The sequence below is a fragment of the Argiope bruennichi genome, chromosome 8 (assembly GCF_947563725.1).
Source record: "Argiope bruennichi chromosome 8, qqArgBrue1.1, whole genome shotgun sequence".
Lineage (NCBI taxonomy): Eukaryota > Metazoa > Arthropoda > Arachnida > Araneae > Araneidae > Argiope > Argiope bruennichi.
In genome coordinates, this window is record NC_079158.1 from 10,245,507 (window position 1) to 10,268,769 (window position 23,263).

General features: G+C 29.8%; 1 protein-coding gene across 2 annotated transcripts in view; it reads left to right on the plus strand.

Moving 5' to 3' along the window:
* LOC129980488 (ras-related protein Rab-6A) overlaps positions 1-22,447 on the plus strand; it is a 42,227-nt gene extending 19,780 nt beyond the window's left edge. Inside the window, exon 8 of one of the 2 annotated variants that reach the window (XM_056090806.1) lies at positions 17,892-22,447. In XM_056090806.1, the coding sequence (XP_055946781.1) occupies positions 17,892-17,959 (68 nt within the window). In that variant the 3' untranslated portion in view covers positions 17,960-22,447. Of the gene's footprint in view, positions 1-312; positions 3,515-17,891 lie in introns of those variants that run through there. The other variant, XM_056090805.1, reaches the window with a different exon arrangement.
* The last annotated feature ends 816 nt before the right edge of the window (positions 22,448-23,263 follow it).

The following is a 23,263-nucleotide window of genomic DNA, read 5'->3' on the forward strand; positions in this document are numbered from 1 at the left end:
TATCAACTATTGCTTTTTAAAGAGTGCATTTTATTTGTGTTTGGAATGAGGCTTCGAAAGATAAAAACATATGTCTAAAAGCTGTGTGCTAAATACTAAAACACTTTAAAACAGCATCTTTATTTTTAGATTTTTTTTTTTTTTTAAATTCTTTCTTAGAATGAGATTTCCTCCCTCCTAAACTGCTTTTAGCCTTACTGTTATTTCTGTAACTTGGCACTTTTATGTTCAAAATGATTTTGTTCCATGCAGCATGAATTTGTATTTTTCCCCTTCCTTTTTTTTGTTTGTTCCTTGACTCGTGTTCTTCAGTTGTGGATGTGGATCTGAAAGACGCCCCAAGTGAGCCTCCGAAGACTGACGGAGGTTGCATGTGTTAGAACCAAGCCTCACACTAAGCTTTGGCTGCCTGTCCACTTTTGTACTTAACTGTAACTGTGCCCTCTTCGGAAGATTAGCATTTTTGTATAATGCTCTTGCAGACATGCCACTTCTCCCCACTTAAACTAAAGACTTTTATTTAATGCTGAAATCCTCCTTTATTTTTTTTATTTATGACTTTTCAATCAAAGTTATGAGATTTAATTGTATGAGCACTTGTCCTAGATTTTATAGATTTTGTAATTTTTTTATAGTTATGTCATTTATTGGTCTTATTTTTATTTGTTACCTATAGATATATCATGCATTATTAAAGACTCCTTAATTTTATAGGTTGTAATGCTGATTATAATACTGTCTTTTTGTTTTCATGATCCAAAAATGTGATTATATTTACAATACCTGAAATATTAATTCTGGAAGTCATATCCATATATTTTTTTTAATTTATTGAAATTTGATGTGAGCTACTTTATTTCCCTTTTAACACAATTCATTAAATGTACGTTTCTGCTAACAGAAGGTCATAATATTCTGAAAACTTAACTTTGAACTTTGTTTGTTTTTTAATATTTGTTTAATGTCATTTTGCCCTCAATGGATGAATGTTTTTACATTATTACATGTACAAACAATTACATTTTTCATATACTTTAGATGTTGTTTTTTGACTTTTTCTTTTGTAAATATTTCCCTTTTTAACACTATTTTTGGAGAATGGTATGTCTGTTGTCATCATCTGCTTTTTAAGATATGACATTAAACAATAAGTATACTGTTTTTCACTTTTTTATAAATCTAGTATGAGCAGCTATCCTTTTCTCCCTTCCCCTTCTCTTGCTTATATCCATGCATGAATATATTGCTTACGGATAGTGAATAATGAATTCAAGAATTCCACTTTCTTACTGTGTTGATAGACTGTGAATATTCCTGAAAAATACTACCAAGAAAATATTTATAGTATGACATTTTATAACATCGATAGATCCTTGTTAGAAAACGTATGCCCTGTGATAAAAAGCCTCTTTTTAAAATGTGTGTAAAAGAACACTAGTGTGCTTTAATGATATATTTATTTTGCTCTATTATTTTTGCACATATTTTGTGTTTATTTTGCATGCTAACAATTGTATTTGTGCTCTGCTAATTGTACTTGAAGGAGAAAAGAAATAATAAATTTAAAATATCCAACAACTTCTTTGTTGCTGGTAGGCTGAGATTTTTGTAGATAATTAAAGATACTTGCCCCAAAATGAGATTCTTCAGCAGTTCTTTTAGCTTCTGATATTTTCATGAACAACAGTGTCAAATATTTCTTACAGTGATGATGTTTAAATAGAATAGCACTTTTCATTTTAAGGATTGGGAAAAAAAAAAAAAATCTTTACATATTAACTTTTCTGAACTACATGATATAATTTTTATGAAAGCTATTTCTTTTGTTTGCATCTTGAGCATGTATCTTTAATTAATCTTAAATTTTCAAATTCATTTGTTAAATGTGATCACTATTAGCCTACTTGTTGGGGAAATCTGTGTCTGCATAATTATATTGTATATTGGTACCTGGTATGTGCTTAGGTGTGTCTTTGTAAATAACGAAACACGTCGGATATTTTTGTAGATATATATAATTTAAGTTGAAGTTGTATATACTTTGGTGTTGTGTTGAATTGTTTCACTATGCTGTAACAATAGTTATAAATCTGTTCTAGGTTATGAACAATCATTCAAAGCTATTCTTATCTTACTTTTTTAATAACAATCATTCAAAGCCATTCTTATCATGGATTTTTTTTATAACAGTTCTTTGAATGTAGATTTCTACATACATTAGAGAAACTGAGGTATAATATTCTGGAAATGGTTTTTAATTTAATACCTTTTTCCATTGCAATTTTTATTATCTTAAAGCATTAACATTTGTTCTTTCATTTAAAGGTGGTAATATTGAATTGTATTAAAAAAAATAGTTGGCTTCTGCTCAAAATCAAATGAAATATTCAGTTTAAAAACTTTAATTCTGTGCAAAATCTATAATATAATTTCTCAGATAATTAGAAATTGTCAATTTTAGTTGATATTGTTTGAAATTATATAAATTCATGAGCAGTTAAGGGAAAAATAACTTTTGCTGCTACTCTAAAAAAATCTAACACTAGTACATTCATTATAATTACTACAGCAGTGGTAATGTGAGATGCTTACATATTGCTGAAAATTTCATTCATTATTTAAACATAATAATAAAATGATAGTTTAAATTTTTACCTTGAAAGCTATTTTATACTTTTTATAAAGATTTTAGTTATAAGAAATTTTCATCAATCTTATGTGGATAATTCAGAATAATTGCTCTGATTACAAATGGCTATATTTCAGGAAGAAAAATTATTTACTTAATAATGGCACCCTAAATGTCGGTATTTGGAAGGGAAACTTATTTTCATTCATTAATGCCATAATAATTAGAGAAAAAAAAAACATGTACATTGCATTCTTTGTATATCTTCAATACTTTGTCCAATTGAATTTAATTCTATATGAGGCCGTTTATATTATCTTGCATTGCTTCTCGCGTTGTATTTCATGGGAATATGTTGAAGATTTTGTTTGAATGCCTCTTTTACCTATAATGATTGAATGAACTGTGCAAATTAATCATTTCATTATGTCTCCAAGAGAATGCTTCAAATCATAATAAAATAGACTAATGCTTGGATATTTTCCATGTGATAAATGATAATCATATGGACTATTATTTTGAATGCACCAACAAAATTTTGAAATTCTTTTTTTTTTTAATTTGATCATATGCATATTTCTTCCATAAGAAAGTGATAACCATTTGTAATAAGAGTAATCAAATTTAAACTTGCTAGGATTTTAATATTTTATGAGATTTAAATGGGGAATATAGCATCCATTTCAATAAGATCAGTAAAAGCTTAAAAATTACTGTAAAAGAAAGTAAAGAACAATGCTGAATTTATGAAGATTATAATCTGCAGTTTTTAAAATGAATTAAAATAGAAATTTTATTTGTTTAATTCAGTTTCTTTTAGAATTTATAAATTTTTATCATGATTTTTATAATTATTGTAAAATTTATTGTATTATAGTGTTTAATTTTTTATTTTACTTGGTATGTCCAAATTAAAATTGCTTTTGAATATGATTACAAATAAAACTATTTGTTGTGTAGTATTTGTGATCAAAGTATTAAAACAATTGGATAACTTTTTTTTTCATTTCATTTTATTGATTTCTGTAAAATTATTTTTATTAAATTCAAATTATCAATTAAATTTATCTTTTTGAAGTTAAAGAATGAAAGAAAAAAATCTATTTCAATTCTTGTTTCTTTTAAGTAAGAAGCAAGGAACAGCATGTTACAGAATCGTCATGGTATAGTTTTGGTTCAAAACTGGAATCGCTGTATACAGGCCTAATGCATGTTAGGGTCTCTCATTGGTGTGATACAGATGTTTGGAGAGGGAAACATCTCTTCTGAAAGCTCAAAATGATTCTAAAATAAGTTTTCATATAGCTTTAAATTAGATGTTAGGTGTAAGTAGAAATATCAAGGTGTTTGTATTCCTCTAACTTCAAAACCTGCATTTTATTGAATATTTGATATATCATATAAAAAACTTAACTTTATATATAAAAAAAACTTATAAAAATATACTCTGAAATAAAGCTTTGATTTTTAATTTTCCCTCTGGGGTCATTAAGAGTAAAGGTGAGTTCAGTGGGATCATGGTTCATATCTGTGTACTTGTGCCCTTGTGTTTTTATGACTGATGGGATCGTATTACTGTTGAATCACAGTGCTGTTATTTATTTTGCTGAAGTTTTCATAAGAAATATTAAGTGTTTTTGAATTAATAATTCTAATATATTAGCAGGATATGTGTATTTATGTCGCTGTGAAATTTTGTAATAACTTTATTGATATACGTGTTTGGTGCGACTCTTCATATGGGAGGTTTTGTCTGTTATATTTTGTCTTGAAGAAAAAGGTTTTGTGAAGATGAGTTTGATATTTCCTTAGGAATTTGGTTTTTATTCTCCTCTGCATTTAGTTTTTTTTTTTTTTTTTTTTTCTATTAGGTTTTTCTGCTAGGTTTTTAATTAATCACCTATTATTACATTTAGTTAAACAGTGTCTCTGCTCAAGTGTGTATGTAAAAATTTGAATGTGAAAGAATATTATTTGGAATATTATCTGGAATATGCCTAATGGATCAATCGGTATATTCCAGAAAAATATGCCATTTGACTCTATTTAGCCTTGAAGAAAATAGTTGATTTTATTATTCCAACATATATTTCAATAAAATGACTATGAAAAACCTTTATAGGGTGGCCAGTCAACTGGGAATGATCAGGAAGATTGGGAAAAGTAAAATAAATTTATTTTAATAATTCTTATCGATCTTGCTATTTGCTGCTTCTCCCCCTTCTTTTGTAAATGGAATGAAGCATTGTTTGCAACAAGTGAAAATCGGTCATTTGCGACAGTAAGGAGCGGAGATTTTCTTTGTTTTAACTCATGCCCAAGCAATAGAATGTTTGCATTTAAGTTTTTGACAAGAAGAGGATGCTGGCTGGAAGATTGAGTTCGGAATGAGAATTAGTACAATAATTATAACATGCTTTCAGATTGTTCATTCAATAAAATATCAAAATTCAAAGGCAGCCAATTCTGCGGAAAAGGCCCACAAACTTTCAGCTCCGCGTATTATTATTTGTCCCGAAGGCATACTCATGCGCGGGATCGAAGTTCGATCGTGAACTAGGATTTTTTTTTTAAATTTCATTTCAAACGTATTTCAGTTTAAATTAAAAATTTACAAATAGGTTCTATTGATATGTTTTCATTTTAATGTACTAATAAACATTCACTCGCCTAATATATGAATCATAAACGAAATTAATTTATCATTTTTAAAGTTATTTTTATTAAAAAGTATTAGTTTAATATTTATTTTCAAACAGAAAAATATTACTTTAATTGTGATAAATATTACCTATAATTACTCACATCGAAAAAATTAATCATTAATTCTAGGTATTTATTCTACATTCATAAATTTCGTCAGCCATCAGTAACGCTTCATGAGAAATTGAACCTGAGGATACAGATAAAGTCCAATTATTTTTCGCTTGCAAACCTTAATTATAAGTAACTTCATACTTTAATCTCAACTTTGATTCTAGAGTGGTTTCATTTTATAAACTATTATTATCCGTATTCACGAATATGTTCATTATCTGTATTATATTGAATTAAAGGGCGATATGAGAATCTCCAATGGATACAAAAGCTGAAAAGAACCGCTTCATTTTCTCAAACTTCTTATAACAGAAAGGGTAGAAAAATGTTCCTGCAGAAGAATTTCAGTCTAACGAAATTTATAAAACATTATTCCATTAGTCTTTTTCATTACTTCGTGTATATATATATATATATAATATGTATAAATTCTTATTCGTGTTGCTTTGTACCGTTACCGTCGTGTTGCTTTGTATCGATAACATATCACTTACTTTCTACATTTGCTTATGGATTTAATAAATTGTAAACTGTTCTCTTCAGTTCCCGAGACAAATACGGGGTTTCGACGAGCAAATAATTTCTCGCCATTGAAATCCAAAAATTGAAAACTTCTTAAGAGGATAATAGATATTAAAATTATTTATAATCTAATTAATTATCTTATATCTTTATAATCTATTTAATTTATCTTAAATGTAATTCAAGTCCCATGTGGTTAAACATTTATTTTTGTGGGGGGAAAATCAATTACACGAAATTAATTGCTCTATAGATATTCTTAGTTTAATCTGAAATTACTTAAACGTAGCTCGAGACCCTTGACCTTGTAGATGTTAATGTTTAACGAATCCCACATCTCGATACTCAGGCATAGTGACAAATAATTATGAACTAACTTAATGGAAGTTTGAGGGCCATTTTCTTAGAATTAGCTGGCTGTTGCACCAGTATTTTATAGAATAAAACGTCCTAGAAATATGTTACCATCATATTAAATATCACTCCGAATTCAGTTTCCAAATTTCAGCTAAGTAGGATCGTTAGAGCCATATATAGGAAGTTATTTCAATTCTGAATACAGATATCATGCATAAAATTTAGGACGAATTCTGCATCCAATTGTTCTGTATTATCTGTTTATCAATATATTCTTTAAAAAAATTTACCCTTTCATTGCAATTCCCCGCTTTTAATTTATGATTTTATAATGATAATTCGGTGTAATTTTAATTTGTCGTTTTGAGTTACGATTAACGCTCAATTTAGCAAATGTATTCATAATCAAAACAATTTAGGAATTGTAAAGTTGGTTATTCGGAATTGCAGTGGAGAATAAAAAACTCTAATATATCTAATTTATTGCATATATATATAAATATGTTCCCTAAAAACTTTCGTTACCCCCCCCCCCCCTCCACGACGTCAAATAATAGTTGGTATAATTAGCTAAATTAGTTTTGCTTTTTCGTTTTCTGAAGAAGGTAACGTAACTAAGACCCAAGTCTTGTTGCTGTTATGATTTTCAACTTTCATAATCTTTTTCACGAAAAAGAAACTAATATCGACCTTTTATTTATCCCATTAACATCAAGTCAATCACATTACGTGTTTCGAAAACGAAAGAAATTATGTATTTTTAGTTTTTGATGCTATTTTAAACTGGATTTAAAATATTAACTTTATATAATCAAGAACTAATTTAAACTAGCCGTCTTTTAAGACTACTTTGTTCGCTGAGATTTAGAGCTGCTAATTTTTTTATTATTATTATGTGAGAACAAGATGTTGTTTTGGTTCATTAAAAATTTTCTGATTCTTCGTAAAATTCAGTTTTATCTTCAAAATGATTTAAATGCGGAGAATAATATTTTATTTCGATCAATAAATGTCATTTTGAAAACAGTTATGAAGTCTAAATTTTATACAATCCTTCGATCTTATGAATCATATGAAGTAAAATTATTGTGACAGTCTTATCTTTCCATTCTTCTGCGATCGAGTTATAAAGCTTTGAATATCATTATTTTAAGATAATTGACAATTACATTTAGATTTTATTATTCTTGAGGAAAGTTCAAGGCCTGAATGGCGTATTTTCTTCAAGAGGTCTAAAATCCCGCGTTTTTCTGGAATAGAGACATTCATATTTTCAAAATTTAAGTTTTAATTGAAAAAATTTGGATTTTTTTTTTTTCTTTAAAGTATTAATATCTCGAGAATCTTTTACTAAATATGATTCACAAAACAGAGGATTTGTATAAAAATTTAAAATTTCGTCATTCTTCAGAACATTTATTGATTCAAACTACATAAAATAAAACTATTTATTTCATTTTGACCATTTTTATTAAATATATATTGCATTTAATGAAGGTTTAGAAATTAACTGTTGGGCTCCAAGTAGAGTGGATATCCTGTGTGTGCCTTCAATATAACTGAATCAATAATATAGCCATTTTAAATTGGCAGAAACTTTTTTTTTTCCTTTTTTTTTAAAGAAAATATCTTATTTTATATTTATTCTATTTCATACAAACACGTGTTGAAAATTGCTTTCTTAGGTTTAGTTTGCAGTAAGAGTTAATTTAATCTTGTAATTTGAGATTTGTCAACGTGGTGGTAACGCGCTGATAAACGCTAATTGTTCCCACATACTCATAATATCCTCAGAAAGATTAAATTGTATTTTCATTCTGTGCGAAATGAATTGTTGGAAAATGTAATGAAAATAATTTTTAAAAAGTAGAAACTTAATTTTTAAGTTAAAACATTGTTAGCAATGGAAGATTATTTTCTGAACTTTTAAGATGATGTAAAGATCAATTTTGTGTTGTAATATTTTCGGAAATAATCGAGGGAAAACAACAAAATTTCGATTAATTTTTAATTAATTAAAATTTTTAAAAAATCACTCTTGAGGTACATATCCTTGTTCTTTAACGTATATATGGGCCTAGTTTGGTAGCTGTAGGTCATATGATCTGGCCGTAGAAAGCCTGGGCATGGAGTGACATATTTTCTTTAAGACGGTGGATGGAAAGGTCTAAAATTGTGCCTATTTATAGAATAGTGATACTTCTAAATCAGTAAGTTTTAGGAATTAATTTAATGGGAGAAGCTCTTTTTATTTAAAATATTAGTGTTTCAATAATATTTTGTTAAATATGATTCACAGGGCGATGGTTTATGAAAAATTTAAAATTCGTAATTCATTAAAACATTTATTGACTTAAGTTACATAAAATATAATTTATTTATTTCATTTAGACCATTTTGTTAGCAGATGTAAGTCTTTTATTAAAGGTTTACATAATAGCTCTTTGGCGCTTATTAAGATGGATATCCTGTATATATATTAAACCACATTTGTCTTGAATAAAACTGATTTACTGAATTAATAATATAAATGTTGTAAAAAGTCTGAAATTTTTTTCTAGCATTTATTTTTCAGAAAATATTATATTTCTTATTTATTTCATTTCATACAAACATGTGCAGACATCTAGATTTAATTTCCAGTAACAGTTAATTTATTTTTTAATTTGAGGTTTTATCAATGGGATGGCAACATATTGATACAAACTAAATTTTTTTTCACATGCACCCGAAACGTGTTCGTGCAGGTTAAATTTGTTTTTATTTGGTGCGAAATGTTGAAAAATATAATTAAAGTATTTTTTTTAAAAAATGAATGAAAATAAAAACTTAATTTATAAGTTAAAACATTGGTATAATTAAAAAGAAAAATTTTTAAACTTTTACTGGATCTAAAAATTATGTTTGTATGGTAACATTTTCCGATGTTATTGCAGAAAAACGCCGAAATTTCGCTTAATTTTAATTAACTGAAATTCTAATTAAATTTTTTAAAAATCGCTTCGAGGTGCATATTTCTGAACTCCATGGTATACAGGTTCCAAATTTGTTAGATGTTAGTGGAATGGTATAATTTAAAGATAAAAGCATGAGTTTTTTATTATTATTAGAGGAAGTAATTTCTTCTGATGTGTTGGAAGAAAAAGGTTTAAAAGTAATATTTGGCAGTTTCTTTTAATCTTTTCTAAACTATTTGTTATTAAGTTCGTATAATCACAAGGAAGGTAAGAGGTTGGAATTTCTATCTAGAATGGCTGCTATCCCTGATGGAGAGAGCAAGAAATTTCATCTATAAACACAAGAACGCGCACACAAACAGATTGAAGTTTCAGTCAGTTACAGAGCAACTTTGCAGCAGAATGTGATCAATGAAGTTAGCAGATATTGAAGATTGGTTTTGTTTGATATATTTTTCCCAAAGCATGTGTGAAGATATCTTGTTTATCTAATTGTAGAAACGTCCACAACTTGTTCCTATAATAAGTGTACTTTTTGCGCGAAAGAATTTTGTGTTCAGTATCATTAATGTTGTTACATTCATGACAAAGTGGATCATTTTGGAGGTTAAAATGATTCGAAGGTTTTGGTGTTATAACTGTTTTGCTGAATAGTCTGGCCAAAACAACAACATCCCCTGATATCTGGACCAGGAAGAGAGTGCTCCAATGCTAGGAATGTCTCCTAAGGAGGTGAAATACTTGCTGTTTCGGTAATTATTGATTGTGATCGGATATGTTGCTTTCTTGAGGCTTGAAATATCTTCAGGAGAGATCCATTCAATCCAAGGTGTATTTTCTGTAACTTCTTCGGCTAAATGACTGTAAGCTCGTCCCTGATTATATCCGAGTGACCAGGCGCCCATAGAAAGAGATATTCTTTGGTTTAGTTTGATTAAATCTCCTACTTTGGAGATTATACGTTTTTTGGCGACTGGATGGAAATATTTTTCAAGAATGTAGGCTCGGAGTAGTCATATATAAGAATCAAGCAATCATTTGTAGGAACGACGAAAACATCTAGTGTTTCAGAAATGATTAAACTTTTTGCATTAAAAATGGAATTATTAGGATGGCTTCGAAGCATCAATTTTTGAATAGAGGAAAAATCAGCAGTTGAGGTGTGTTAAAGTGTTTTGGATGCATCAGTAGCAATAATAAAATGATCAGGAAAGAAATTCCGAATGCATTCATTGAAAGTTATTTATTTCAATCAATGGTAATTTTTTTTTTTTTTTTTGAAATATAAAATCTGTTAGAAAAAATTTCGGAATGATTAGAGGTAGTCAGTGGGATTTCAGGCAAGGTGATAATGTGACCCGAAGATTCGTTTAAATTCTTGAGAATAAACGAAATGGACTTTTTGTCTTTGATACTTGATTGAATTTCTCGATTATTATGATTATCGCTCTGTTAGAAGCCGGGAACGTAAACCGTTAGGGGTTTGCTTAATGAAAAATTGGGATGCCAGTCTCTTGAATTTTTCATCATTTCTTGTGAAGCAATTTTCAGGAGGACAATATTCGAGGTCCATTTTGAGAGACTTAGAACGTTTCTCAGAGCTATTGTTTGAATAGAATTCCATACTTTAAAATGTCTCAGAAAACTTGTTGATTACTGTGCAACCATAGTAAAATATGTTAAAAATTCTGTTAGTTGTGGTATTGATAATATCCTTAGTTCTGGGGCCATGATGTTTTAATGCAAATATCTTGAGACTATTTATCTTTTTGAGTGCATGATTTCTGAGGTATTTGAGAATTACTTACATAAGTTTTGATTCTTTTTAGGAAAATGTATACTAAGAAATTTATTCGTTTCATTCCATTTTAAACGGTGGCCTGCGTAAGAAACATGTGGATACATTCAATTTTTTTCTAGGACAATTCAGCTGTTGCATTTTTCTCTGGAGTGACTTCTAGTTTCCTGCAATTGCACTGCTTGTATATGTTTCGAAATGTGTTTTGAACTTTTTTGATAATGATTTCCCAGGAATGATGGCTACAGAAAACAAAGATATCATCCTCAAAAAGAATACATTCTACTCCCATCTTCTATGGTTTCGTGGAAGTCGTGCATAAAGATGAACAGAATGGGTGAAAGAATACTGCCTTGAGGTAAGGCTTTGTTCAGTGTTTTGATACTAGAAAGAGAGTGGTTCCAGCGAATCTGGAAAGTTCTGGGTTGAAGGAAGTTGAACAACCACTTGCCATGTTGCCTATAATACCAAATTGTAAGCATTTAAAAATAAAGCTGTCAATTTTGGACAGAATCATATGCACTTGTGATATCGAGATTTACACCAACGTCTTTGTTCGTGAGTTTCTGTGATTTTTGCTTGAATATTGTAAATAGCAGTTTGATTATCTCTGAAGGGTGTGAAACCATGTAGGCTATTGTGAAGCCTTTTGTTACAAGTTAAATAATAAGTAATGCGTTGAATGAGGATACGGTCAAAGACTTTGCAAAAAAAAAAAACTGAGATGTGGGCGGTGGGAAGAAACTTTGGTTTTGTCTTTGTTTGGTTTCAGAATCGAAATGTTAGAGCTTTTCTCCATTGTTTGAGGATATCACCCGAATTAAACTGGTGTTGAAATAATTTCAAAATAATTTGAAGTTGATCATTATTGAGATTTTTAAACTAGATGGTTGGGATGTTGTCAGCCTCAGAAATAAAGTTTTTAGTTTTATGGATTGCTTTTTTAAAATCTCAAATTTCGAATTGGTTGTTGAGGAAGGAGTTTATTCTATAGAAGTCCAAGGTAATAGGTTCAATATTTGTATTTTGTTTAGAACATTTATTTGCAAATAATTCACTTGGATGTGCTGGATCGCAAATATAGTGATTGTTTTGTATAATAATGTTGCTGTGTTTAGAGTTCGAATTTTCTGATTCGAAAGTATATTTAGGATTTTATAAAACTTTTTGGATTGCTAAATATTATGTAAATTTTGTCCCAATATTCTCTTTTCGCCTTTTTTATGCGAAAACGAAACGGACTTGCACATTTTTTCTGTTGTATCCAATTTGTCACAGAAATGTTTCTGGTTGTTTCTTTTTCTTTTCTTTCTTTCTTTTTTTTTCGAAATTATTTATTGAGCTTTTCATAATTATGCCAAAAAAGATGCCACCAAGGAGGGTAACTCTTATGTGACAATAGTTTAAATCAAGTATTTTGAATTTTTATCTTAGTTGCAATTATTATAATTCCTTCTACGGAACGTTATTTGGCATTATTAAAATTTTTATGTGTTTGTTGTGTAATCCTCGACTCATTAATTGTTTTTAATTATACTTTCTATCACCGACCGGGAAACAATTATAGGATTGTGATCGCTATTGAAACTTGAATCCATTACATAGTAAGAGGTTTGTTTATGAATATCAGATAAACAAAGAGTAAGATATGAGATTCATTAAGTTCCGAATGAACTGTGTGTGGGAGTAGTTGTATTAAGAATTATGTGACCCGAATAAGTTAGCCAATCAACGAGATGTTCCCCAAAGGGTGTGGTGCAAATTAAAATTGTCCAGGGTGGAAGTAGGCAGGGACAAAGAATTAAAGAAATGTTTTGTTTGATCAATATCAAAATCTTGTGGAGCATATGAATTAATAATGTTAAATTTGGTATTTTGGAACTGTACTTCGACTGTCAAAAGCTCCAGATTCAGGTCTTTAATATTGTTGGGAATTATTCTACTGGACATATTAGCAGGAATGCTTATAAGAAAACCACCACCCAGCTATTTCGTCGGTATGTACGGGAAAAAATTCTGTTCGGAAAGAAAAAGATTTCTTTTTCGAAAAGAAACGCCTCTTGAAGATTTCAAAAGGGAGAGGTAGAAAATGGAGGAATTGTAAGCCAGAGGTTTTTCCCCCTTAATTCCATTGCAGGAAGGTTATAGAAAAGGACAGTTAAAAATATTATTAGAAACTGAGGCCAGCTTGTGATTTGGAAAAGGTGAACTGGTGTTCATGCAAAAAGCACTAATTAGATATTGAACTGTACTAAAATTTTGAGCAAAGATCACATTAACCTTCATTGTTAAATTTTAAATGCTTAAAAAATTGCGGGTTAAATGTTTATCGAAATTTGAAAATTGAAATTATTTATTATAAAAAAACATTAACGTTAATCAGTATTCCCGTCGAACAAGCTGGTCTTCGAAGGCGGCTAATAACCGTACAAGAGCCGAATCACTTTGTGTATTGATTATCTGAACGAGTAATATCTGATGAATACAACTGATAAAGTAATACGTTTCAAAAAAGTGGCTTTTATTAAATCTCCGTTTAATTTTCATCATGTAAACTGGGATTATTATGTGATCCCTTTCGGCTATTTATAGGTCCCATCTTTGTTCCAATCCCCCACTCATTTGGTTAGGTCTGGCTGTTGTAATTTTTGAGATAAAGCCGCTACAGAATTTTTTAAGTGTCCAGTTTCTTTGCTCAGTTTAAATTAGATAAAATAATTACTATTTGCACTTTATATAGATATCTTCTACTAATTATTTAATAATCGTAATGAAACTTTTCAATTACAAATGAACCCAGATTCTTTATCAGGCAAATAGTACTCTAAAAGCAAATATCGAAAGAAGGCCGTACTCGGTTCGGTCCTTAGTATTTGTGCATTATCGCTAGAACACGCCAGATTCAAATTTGTTATGTAACACATTCGCCAAAAAAAAAAAAAAAAATGTTCCAGAGAGTCCAATACATTTTTGATATATTCGGAAGTAACCTTTTCAATAAACAGTAAATATTCATAAAGGAATGGGAGAATAATAAACGTATCGGCAGATAATGTTCAGTGTATCATCCTTCATTCAAGAGCTTCGATTTCAGACAAGGTGTTACAAAAAAAATTAAAAAATAAAAATTATTTTCTGTTGTTCATGTTTTGCCACACCATCTGAATCGGTTCTTAATACTGCAAAAAGTGCGATTCCTTGTGAACCGGAATGAAGAATTTCTCGTGCATCATTTGTATGCCGTTACCTCACTTATATTCTTATTCCATGCACTACGGTGCAAAATCATCTGATGGTGTGAATAACATTACACCTTAATTAAAGTGCATGAAATTCATTTCCACTCTCTTCTGTGCAAAATATATCTTCAGTTATTAATGAATTATTGGTTTTTGAAGTTACTTTCAAATTGAAGAAACGCCCAGTATTTTTTTACAAATAAGAAAATTGAAATTTTTAAAAAAGCCGCACGGGTCCTTTAACCCACTGGGATTAAACACAACAGCAGAATTTGGATTTTCAATTGGATTTAAACCGGAAAGTTACATATGCCTTGTCCTCCCCCTCCCCCCCCCCCCCAACAACAACAACTGTCAGCAGTATTCGTATTTCTGAGCAATTATATCATCTCGAAAAAGATGTAGCTTTTTAAGTAGGTAGTTTCATTAAGTTTTGAAATTTAAACATTCAGATTTGCTTTACAGTAATCTTTTGCTATCGCCACTAACATCGTTACGTCCGCCCTCCCCCTTCCCATTTGGTGAGTGAATCTTCTTCAGTGGGAACACATCTCAACGCAAAACGTTGCAAGTTGCAGAGACATTTAAGTAGTCATAAACATATTGATTTAAATCTGAAAAATATTTATCTTTATAGCATATTATTTATTTGACACTTTTCTCTTTCTAATGCAATTTGTAATTAATGGAATGTCTTTGTAACAAAATGCTTACTTGTTTCATGAGAATTATCACTTCTTTTTCTTACTTCTTAGTAGAATTTTGAAATTGTACACATGTTTATATTCTGTATGACTATACACAATTTTAATTTTTTTCCGAATTTATTTATGAATTGACCAATCAATTTACTTAAATTTTAATTCCCTGTGAATAGTACCATCTAGTAGTTAAGTTTGAAAAAAAATTATTTTAAGATTCCATAATAGCATTAATTAATGACTAGTATATAATAATAATTAATGACTAAAAATTTATATATATATATATAAAGTAAAGAAATCTTCTGCTTCTTTGTTCGCTAATAAACATGCTTTTTAAAAAGTATTTATTTATTGAATTTACTTTATATTCTGGGTGAAAGTTGTCTGCGCACCATGTACTATCGAAAATTGTTTCCAATTGGGCCCCTAATATCCTGAGGTCGTCCCTGCATATGAAAATGAGAATCAACGAAAAATGGGTGAATAAAGTGTCATCTTATTCACTAGGTTTAATGATCTTAACAACTTACTTTAATTTACAAAAGCAATATTTATTTTATTTGAACATGAATCATTTAAAAACAAAAGCTTTGTCATCTCCAAAGAATTCATTTATAAATATTTTATGTCCTATTTGGCTTATTAAAAGCAAAATCAATTGACAAAACTAATGACCCGGCTCCGTACTTTTTCCGCACACATTTGCCAAAACAACGACGGCATTCATCATTCTATTAAAAAATGCTAATGGCTTTTCAAAACATGTCCAGCGGGAAGAGAACCTCTTTTACCTTTTCTTACTCCTGTTTAAACATGAACGGTGTAAAATTATATTTTCGGAATTTGATAATTATTTTGTGATTACCTTGTACTTTGTTTACGAGGAAACAAAGAAAGACCTTGATCAAAACTATTTTGGATCAAATTTTGTAAAAGGAAAAGGCAAAAAAATTTTGTATTGCAATACAGTAGCATTATAATTTCTTCATATTACCAATCTTCCCCTTAAAATGAAGTCTGACACATGAATCACAAACATGAAATGCATTGCTGGAGAAGTATTCCTAGACATTTACTCACTATAATCGAGAACCGTACAATTTGTTTTGTGCTAACGTCCTGCAAGTGTTTTTCATCGATGTTATAAAATTCTGTACCTTTATTATGCAATTTTGAAATTCAAAATATTTTCCAATTACATTGTTATGCTACGCTGACGCGAATTTGCCATCTGATTACAAGAATTATATACTCCACATAAAAACTTTTTCCACCATTCTTTTTCTTTAAAAAGTAAGCAAATGGATGAAAACAGCTAAACGGAATGTTAAGTCTAAGTATCATTACTTATAAAATCCCTGTCTGATCACAAGGGAAATGATGGTGCTGTCTAAACAGAACGAACTAATCAAAATGCCATTGTACTCAGAATGCGATGATCTGTTCATTGCATTTATAGGTGTTCTTTGAAGTAGAAATGCTTATTTTGTTCTCGGTTCCGGAGAGGAAAGTGCGGTCTGTTGCTAATCGCCGACACTGTTAACTTCCTGAACTTGAGTGCTTAAGAAGGAAACCTCGTCGGAAGCAGTCCTGTTTAGAGATTTTACTTTATACTCACCAGTAGATAATACTTTTTAAGAAATATTTTAAACTGTCTTAAAGCGCTGTTTAAAAAAAGTAAGTTATGAAGATTAATGAGCTTGCATTTCCCCCGTTTTTTAATTGAATAAATGCCTTAAAAAAAAAAAAAAACTTGAAACAGATGTAATTATTGATAACTTTTTTTTCAAGCTTTATTTCTGTTTAATACAAAATTCGAATGTTTGGTCACTGTTATGTCCAACCCATCAAAACAAACGCAGACTGAAGAAAAAAATCACCATGGCTTTATTTTTTTTTTTTTTTGCATTAAAATAAAAAAGAAAAAGAAATGTTGAGATTAAAATAATAAATGTAAAGAGCGGTCAAGGTATTATAATTCTTTTATCTCTTTGATATATGTTATGAAAAATGGCATAGCATATACACTTTGTATAAATGAAGAATGTACAATTAAGTGTATTCTTTATAAAAACTGAAGGAACCCAGTAAGTAATAACATTAAAACAATTGCCTTTAACAGAAATACCGAATAATGTTAGATGATAAGCATTGGCCTTGTAGCACTAAAAGTATACGTAATTTAACATGACATTTTATATTTTTATCTTCAACAGAATTTTTTTGGAAAAAACCTCAAAATCATTTCATATTTGTGGCTTGTCGAAATCCACCTCTGATGACTGCAATCAAAATTTAATCCTTTGAATAAAAATTAAAAAAAAAAAAAAACTTTTTCTCTTTATTTCCTAAGCAAGTGAAAGGAATGTTTTGAACAAGACAAATTCACACAATCTTTTTCCAAATGATTTTTAAGCCAAACATTGGAAAATGATGAGTCAAACCAAAAAAAACCAAAAAACTCTTATTTAGAATTGTTTTAATTAATTTTAAAAAGTTAATTAGATGTATAATGACGTGTTAGTAGCATTTTGGTCATTTGTATATTTCATTTGATCATTTTGACAATGGGTAATTGATTGATATTAATATATGAATTGTATGCCGTAGTTATTCAATTCCTATAACGTTGCAGCTTTATTTTCGTCTTTTGTTTTCACCATGATTTTCAAATAGATTCTAAGATAAATTTAATGTTATCGTATAACATATAAAAATGTTATTCAATTAATTTAAAATATTATTCAATTATTTTTTTTTTCAATTAAGGTTTGTTGTATTTTCTTAACACGTCCTATGGCAAAGAGTTTTAAGCAGTTCATATGTTTGTTTTTTTTTTGTTGGAAAATTTTCCTAAATCTTCTCTAGCTATTCCTCTGAAGCCCCAGGAGCCCCCGAAAGAACCGAAGGACGACGAAGGCGGCTGTATTTGCTAATAAGAAAAAGGCGCCATCTGCATCGACATTCCACGTTCTTCTGCATTTGAAGCTTGCGGCAAACCTGCTGGCAGTTACTGTCGCCCGTGCATCTGGAAAACTAGCCTCAGATCTCTTCTTTCTTTGACGGCAGCTTTTTACAGGTCTTTTTCAGTATCGATGTGAAAACACTTAGCGGTCTTCTTCGTTTTCCAATATTCGGCAGACAGAACGTCTAGAAATAGAATGTTCTCTTTTATATCGTGAAACAACACTTCATTTTCAGGTGAGGAAATCTGTTGCAACTGTAGCACATGGTTCCTACTCGCCGGTAGTGTTTCGTTTTGATGTCGCAGTACGAAATCGGTTGAAATTTTACTTTCAGGGGGAAGTTATAGAAAGAATTCGAGTATGCTTACTCTTGCATTGTTGTTTCTTATTCATCCACTTCTATAGATCTATAAATAGAGACTCTTTATTGAAAAATTGCAGTAATAGCTCTGAAGATTAACTTAAATGGGTCGAGATTTATGACCAAAATATGTTGGGATGTAATTTCATAGCATCAATTAAACTTAAATATTATGAAGATACTTAGCAAACACTTATTTTCTTTTTCATAAAGCGAAAAAAAAGTTTTGAAAAGGTTTCTTTTTATTTTAGCGACAGAACTACGGTGTGGGAGCCATGTAAAATGCACTTTAGGATCCGACAAAATTCTACGAGCGTCGCGGTTTGCTCTAAATTAATTTTCAGAAAGAAAGTATTGTCATGTCTACATAGCTTGTCTAGCAAATGTTCGTATGCAATAGCAACGCAGTTCGTATTTGTTGTTTTCGGTGAAGTTTTACGTATTAGGAAACCGAATGCATCCAGTTCATGCACTGTAGGCATAACATCCCTACTGATTGTGATGAAGCATTTTAAAGATGTTTGGATGCAGACCGGCTCGGCGTAGATTTGTGCCGAATCCCTTAGCGACGATGCACCGACGACTTGTACAGTTTAGATATGACTGTTGGATACACACACCAAGTGCTTCTAGGATAAAACTCTGAATGAGCACGCGTCGTTTGACGTTTTTTTTTTTTTTTTTTTTTTTTCTTTCTTTTTTTCTTCTTTTTTGTTTCCCTCCGATAAATGTGCATGTAGTTTACATGTTATATGCTACCATTCTAAGATGCCACTTGCCTTAAACTTCTGGTCTAACATGGTGCCCCCCAACCCCTTCCTCATTGCAGTAATGGAGTCAATTCATGACGTCATGATGAATATCATCCAATTAAATATTCCATAAAGAAAGCACATTTCAATTCACATTTTTCTTCACGGCTTTTTTTTTTAATATAGAAACAATACAATAATGTGAAAAAATATTGTTATGAAAACACTTTTTAACAATTTTATTTTATTAAATCATGAATTGTGAGTATTCAAAGACATTGTGTTCTCTACATACATATCTGCTAATTAAATCATAATAGAAAAAAAGGAAAAATCATAAAAGAGGAAAATTAACTAAAAATTTGAAAAAGTATAGAATTTATATTCCTTCACTCTAATAAATACAAATAATTGAATGTAAATTTAAAAAATTCATTAAATAAAATAACTGAACTAATAAAAAACATCGATTAATTTGAAAACTATAATCACATGGTCAGAGAAAGTACGATGAAAAAATTAAATAATTGTTTTAAATAGAAAAAGAAATGTTTCTTAACTTTATGCCGCGATGCGCAGTGGATTCCAAATTGGAACATGAATTGATTCCATTTTAATCTTCAATGCGCAAGAAAATTGTGAGGATTGGCCTGAAGCGTCATACATAGCGCTTTCAAGTTTTAGCCATACACTGCAGATATTGACAGCAATGCCATTTTTGGAGGTTTTTAATCCGACTAAATAATATCTTGAGCTTACTTCATTTTTGGTTTGAAAAGAAAAAGTTCTATAGCAAATAAACAAGAAACTATCTAAGTCTATTTTTAATTGAGATTAAAATTCTAATTACTTTTTCCGTATTCGTCGCATTTATTTATTTTGATTTATGCAATTTTTATTGGAAAAAAATGTTACAAAATGTCTAACTCACAATTTGCTTTTCAATGAGTTTTTTATTCATTTAGAAATAAAAAACCCAGTGTCTAGATAATATTAATTTGAAACTTTAAAACAGTATGAAAAGTGCTAACTTTATGATTAAGCTACTAATCATATATTAATTAGTTTTCACCGGAATGTTCTTTTTCGGCCAATCCTCATGGGTCTCTTTTAAAGGCCTTTTGTTTTATGTTACCATCAATATGTCTGCGAATCTGTTACATTTTTCTTGGTCCTGTCTGTGTTTTCATTTATTTGGTGCTGCAGAAGTTCACGATTCTCACGTTTGAAAGAGTTTCAATTTGCTTCAATTTCTTTTTTAAAAAAATTATGTATTCTGTGTCTGAAAACAGACTTCGAAAAAATCTTTTTTCTTATTATTAGGGTGTAAGCAAGCAGTGAACACAGGCGGGTCTCATCAAGCAATCATTATTAGGCGCGTCGATATGTAATCTATACTTATAAAAGGATTTTTCGCACTCCTAGCCTTGAGATATGTAATAGTGATTCAATGAACTTCGGAACATGAATTTAACATTTAATATAGACATTTTTTTTATTTAATATTTTGTGCTGTTTTCAACAAATTTCTCCATGTTTTTGTTCCGATGTACTATTTCTCATGAATATAAAAGAAATCGATGCAACATTGAATGGAATTTGTATTTGATTTTTTTTCTAATAAAATTTATTTTAGCCATTTAGCATAATGTACCGAATTTTAAGATTTAAAAAAAATAGTTTATTCAAAAAATTTTAAGAATTAAGGCTACTTTTCTAATTTCACTGTCTCTTTCTTTCTTTTCTTTTTTTTTAATCATGTCTTCATTTTTAGTTACTTATTTCGATTTCTATCATCTGCATTTTAGCATGCTATGTCACCATTGCGAATTACAGTATGCCCATAAAATCAATACAATTTATTCGTTTGATTTCATTTTTATAACTTTATTTTATGTTGTTGTGGTTTTGATTTCTCTGACATTTATCGTGTAATGCCATTCAAGTAACTAATAGCTAAACATTATAAAAATAGAAAATTTCGGTTATTGATACTTTTGCTTTCTAAACAAAATAATATAAAATTAATTATTAAGTGTTTGGAACACCGTTAACTAACGCAGTAAAAAACGAATTAAAATTGGACATTGATCATGAAAGTCCTAAAACAATTTAAAGTAGCTGCAGTGCAGTGATGTTGAAACGAGGGTAATTTGGAAAATTAGCTCCGTTAAGTAAAAATTGGCAAACAGAGCTCTTATTATGCGCATTAAAAAAAAAAAAAAAAAAAAAAAGGAAGAAAGAAACCGCATTACTTCTCAACATAACTGTCATTCAAATTGAGACACTTGTCAGAACTTTTTACAAGGTCTGAATTTCATTTTTCAAAGAAAGTTGGCCACCAGAGAATAAGGTCAGTCTGTGACAACACTTCGGGATGCGTCGTTCAAATGGTACTGCGATGCGGGCTGGAAGGGTATTAACCATTCAGTGCCAAATCTGGACAAGATGAGGGGATGATCAAAAACATACAAAAGGAATAATGGCAAAATTTTTTGGGGAACATTACCATGAACGAAGACCAAACTGGACCTTGACAAGCCTGTAAATCGTTCTTATGGCTCACAATGAATTCCAAATGCCGAAAAATGTTTTGCGTTCATTTTTCAGTTGAACTTGCTCTACCACATATCAGTGGCTATTCGTGACATTGCTATTTTCTCAGTTGTCAGCACAAATGGAGCTTACTTTCCGAATTACCATCGTATTTCAATTAAAGTGATCTTCCCCCCTTTCTCGTTAGTTCGAATAATCGAACTACTCTCATCGTAGATGTAATAGAGCTTCATAATTGTTCAATCTGTTAAGAAGTATCGCGAGGTCGGATCCAAATGAATGCCCACGTAACGCATATTGCTGCTTCGGCAAAACGCTTTTCATATCTTCTGAATGATAAATCAGGATAAATCAAATTTTTAATCGACCATCTGTAACGCGTTCAAAACTCCTAAAGCATGTATCTTTCAAACAGCGATTTCTTGTATTTCCTCCGAACGAGATTGCACAGAAAATATTGGGGGTCTCTACAGTTTTCGCTGGACATTCTTCTTTCAACATTTACAAGCAAAAATAAATCAAGTGAAATCAGTATTAAAGAGACGCTATTATTAAACCGGGAAGTTAATGCAGAATGAATAAAAATGAGGCAAATTATTAATAATTGTTAAAATAGTCGCATCTATCCGCCAGTGATGTGACCTGCAGATTCATTCAAAGTGTGATAATCGTGATCTTCTCATTCGAAGGTGCTGAGCTTGTTCTTTATGCGTGGCCGGTTACATATTGTGATCATCGACTGACACCTGACAATTTATTAAAAGCTTTAATAAAATATCACAAAATGTGTGTGTGCATCCATTATTTTGTGCTTAATCAACGGTGCCTTTTATAATCGAATTGTTAATCTGAAATAAAGGGATTGATTATTATGTTAACATAAAGTCTAAATTTTTTATTTTTTTTAAAAAAAGAAATGAGTTTGAAAGGAAAAATTTCTTAGAAACATGAAAACCAAGAATCCAGAGAATTTCAACTGAATGGACAAGAAGAAAATTTGCACTATTTTTCCTTCTTGTAAAATTTATGATGTAACATTTACATGAGAAGTTCAATTTCCAATACAAATACTATTTTTCAATGTTATTTAAGGGTGATTGGAGTCATGGTTAAGAGAATGATGCTGCTTTATCTTAATATAAATAAGAGTCATTGTGACTTTGTATTAGGGGTGGTCGATGACCAAACTTCATCATCGCTATATGTCGTCAAACATATATCGATGTTTCTCAGTATATCTTCATTTCATTATTTATTTATTCCTATTATAAATTATAAATATTTCATGCTGACAACCAGAACGACTCCAAATAAAAGGGATTTCCATTATATATATATAAAAAATATTCATATTTTTTTCATTAAAAATATTTAGAAAATAATTATGTTAAAACTCCTTCAATAAAGTATATCAATATCAATAGAATGCCTGGCATTTTACAATTTATCATACTCCGTTTTTTTTTTCATTTATATAGTCATTTTTAAAATTTTACCTTTTTTATTGCTGATTTAGAAAACGCCAGTTTCTTTCATTCTTCATAAAAAAAGACAAAAAAAAAAAAAAAGCCGATTAAAATAATGCTTTTAACAGGTGAAATTGAG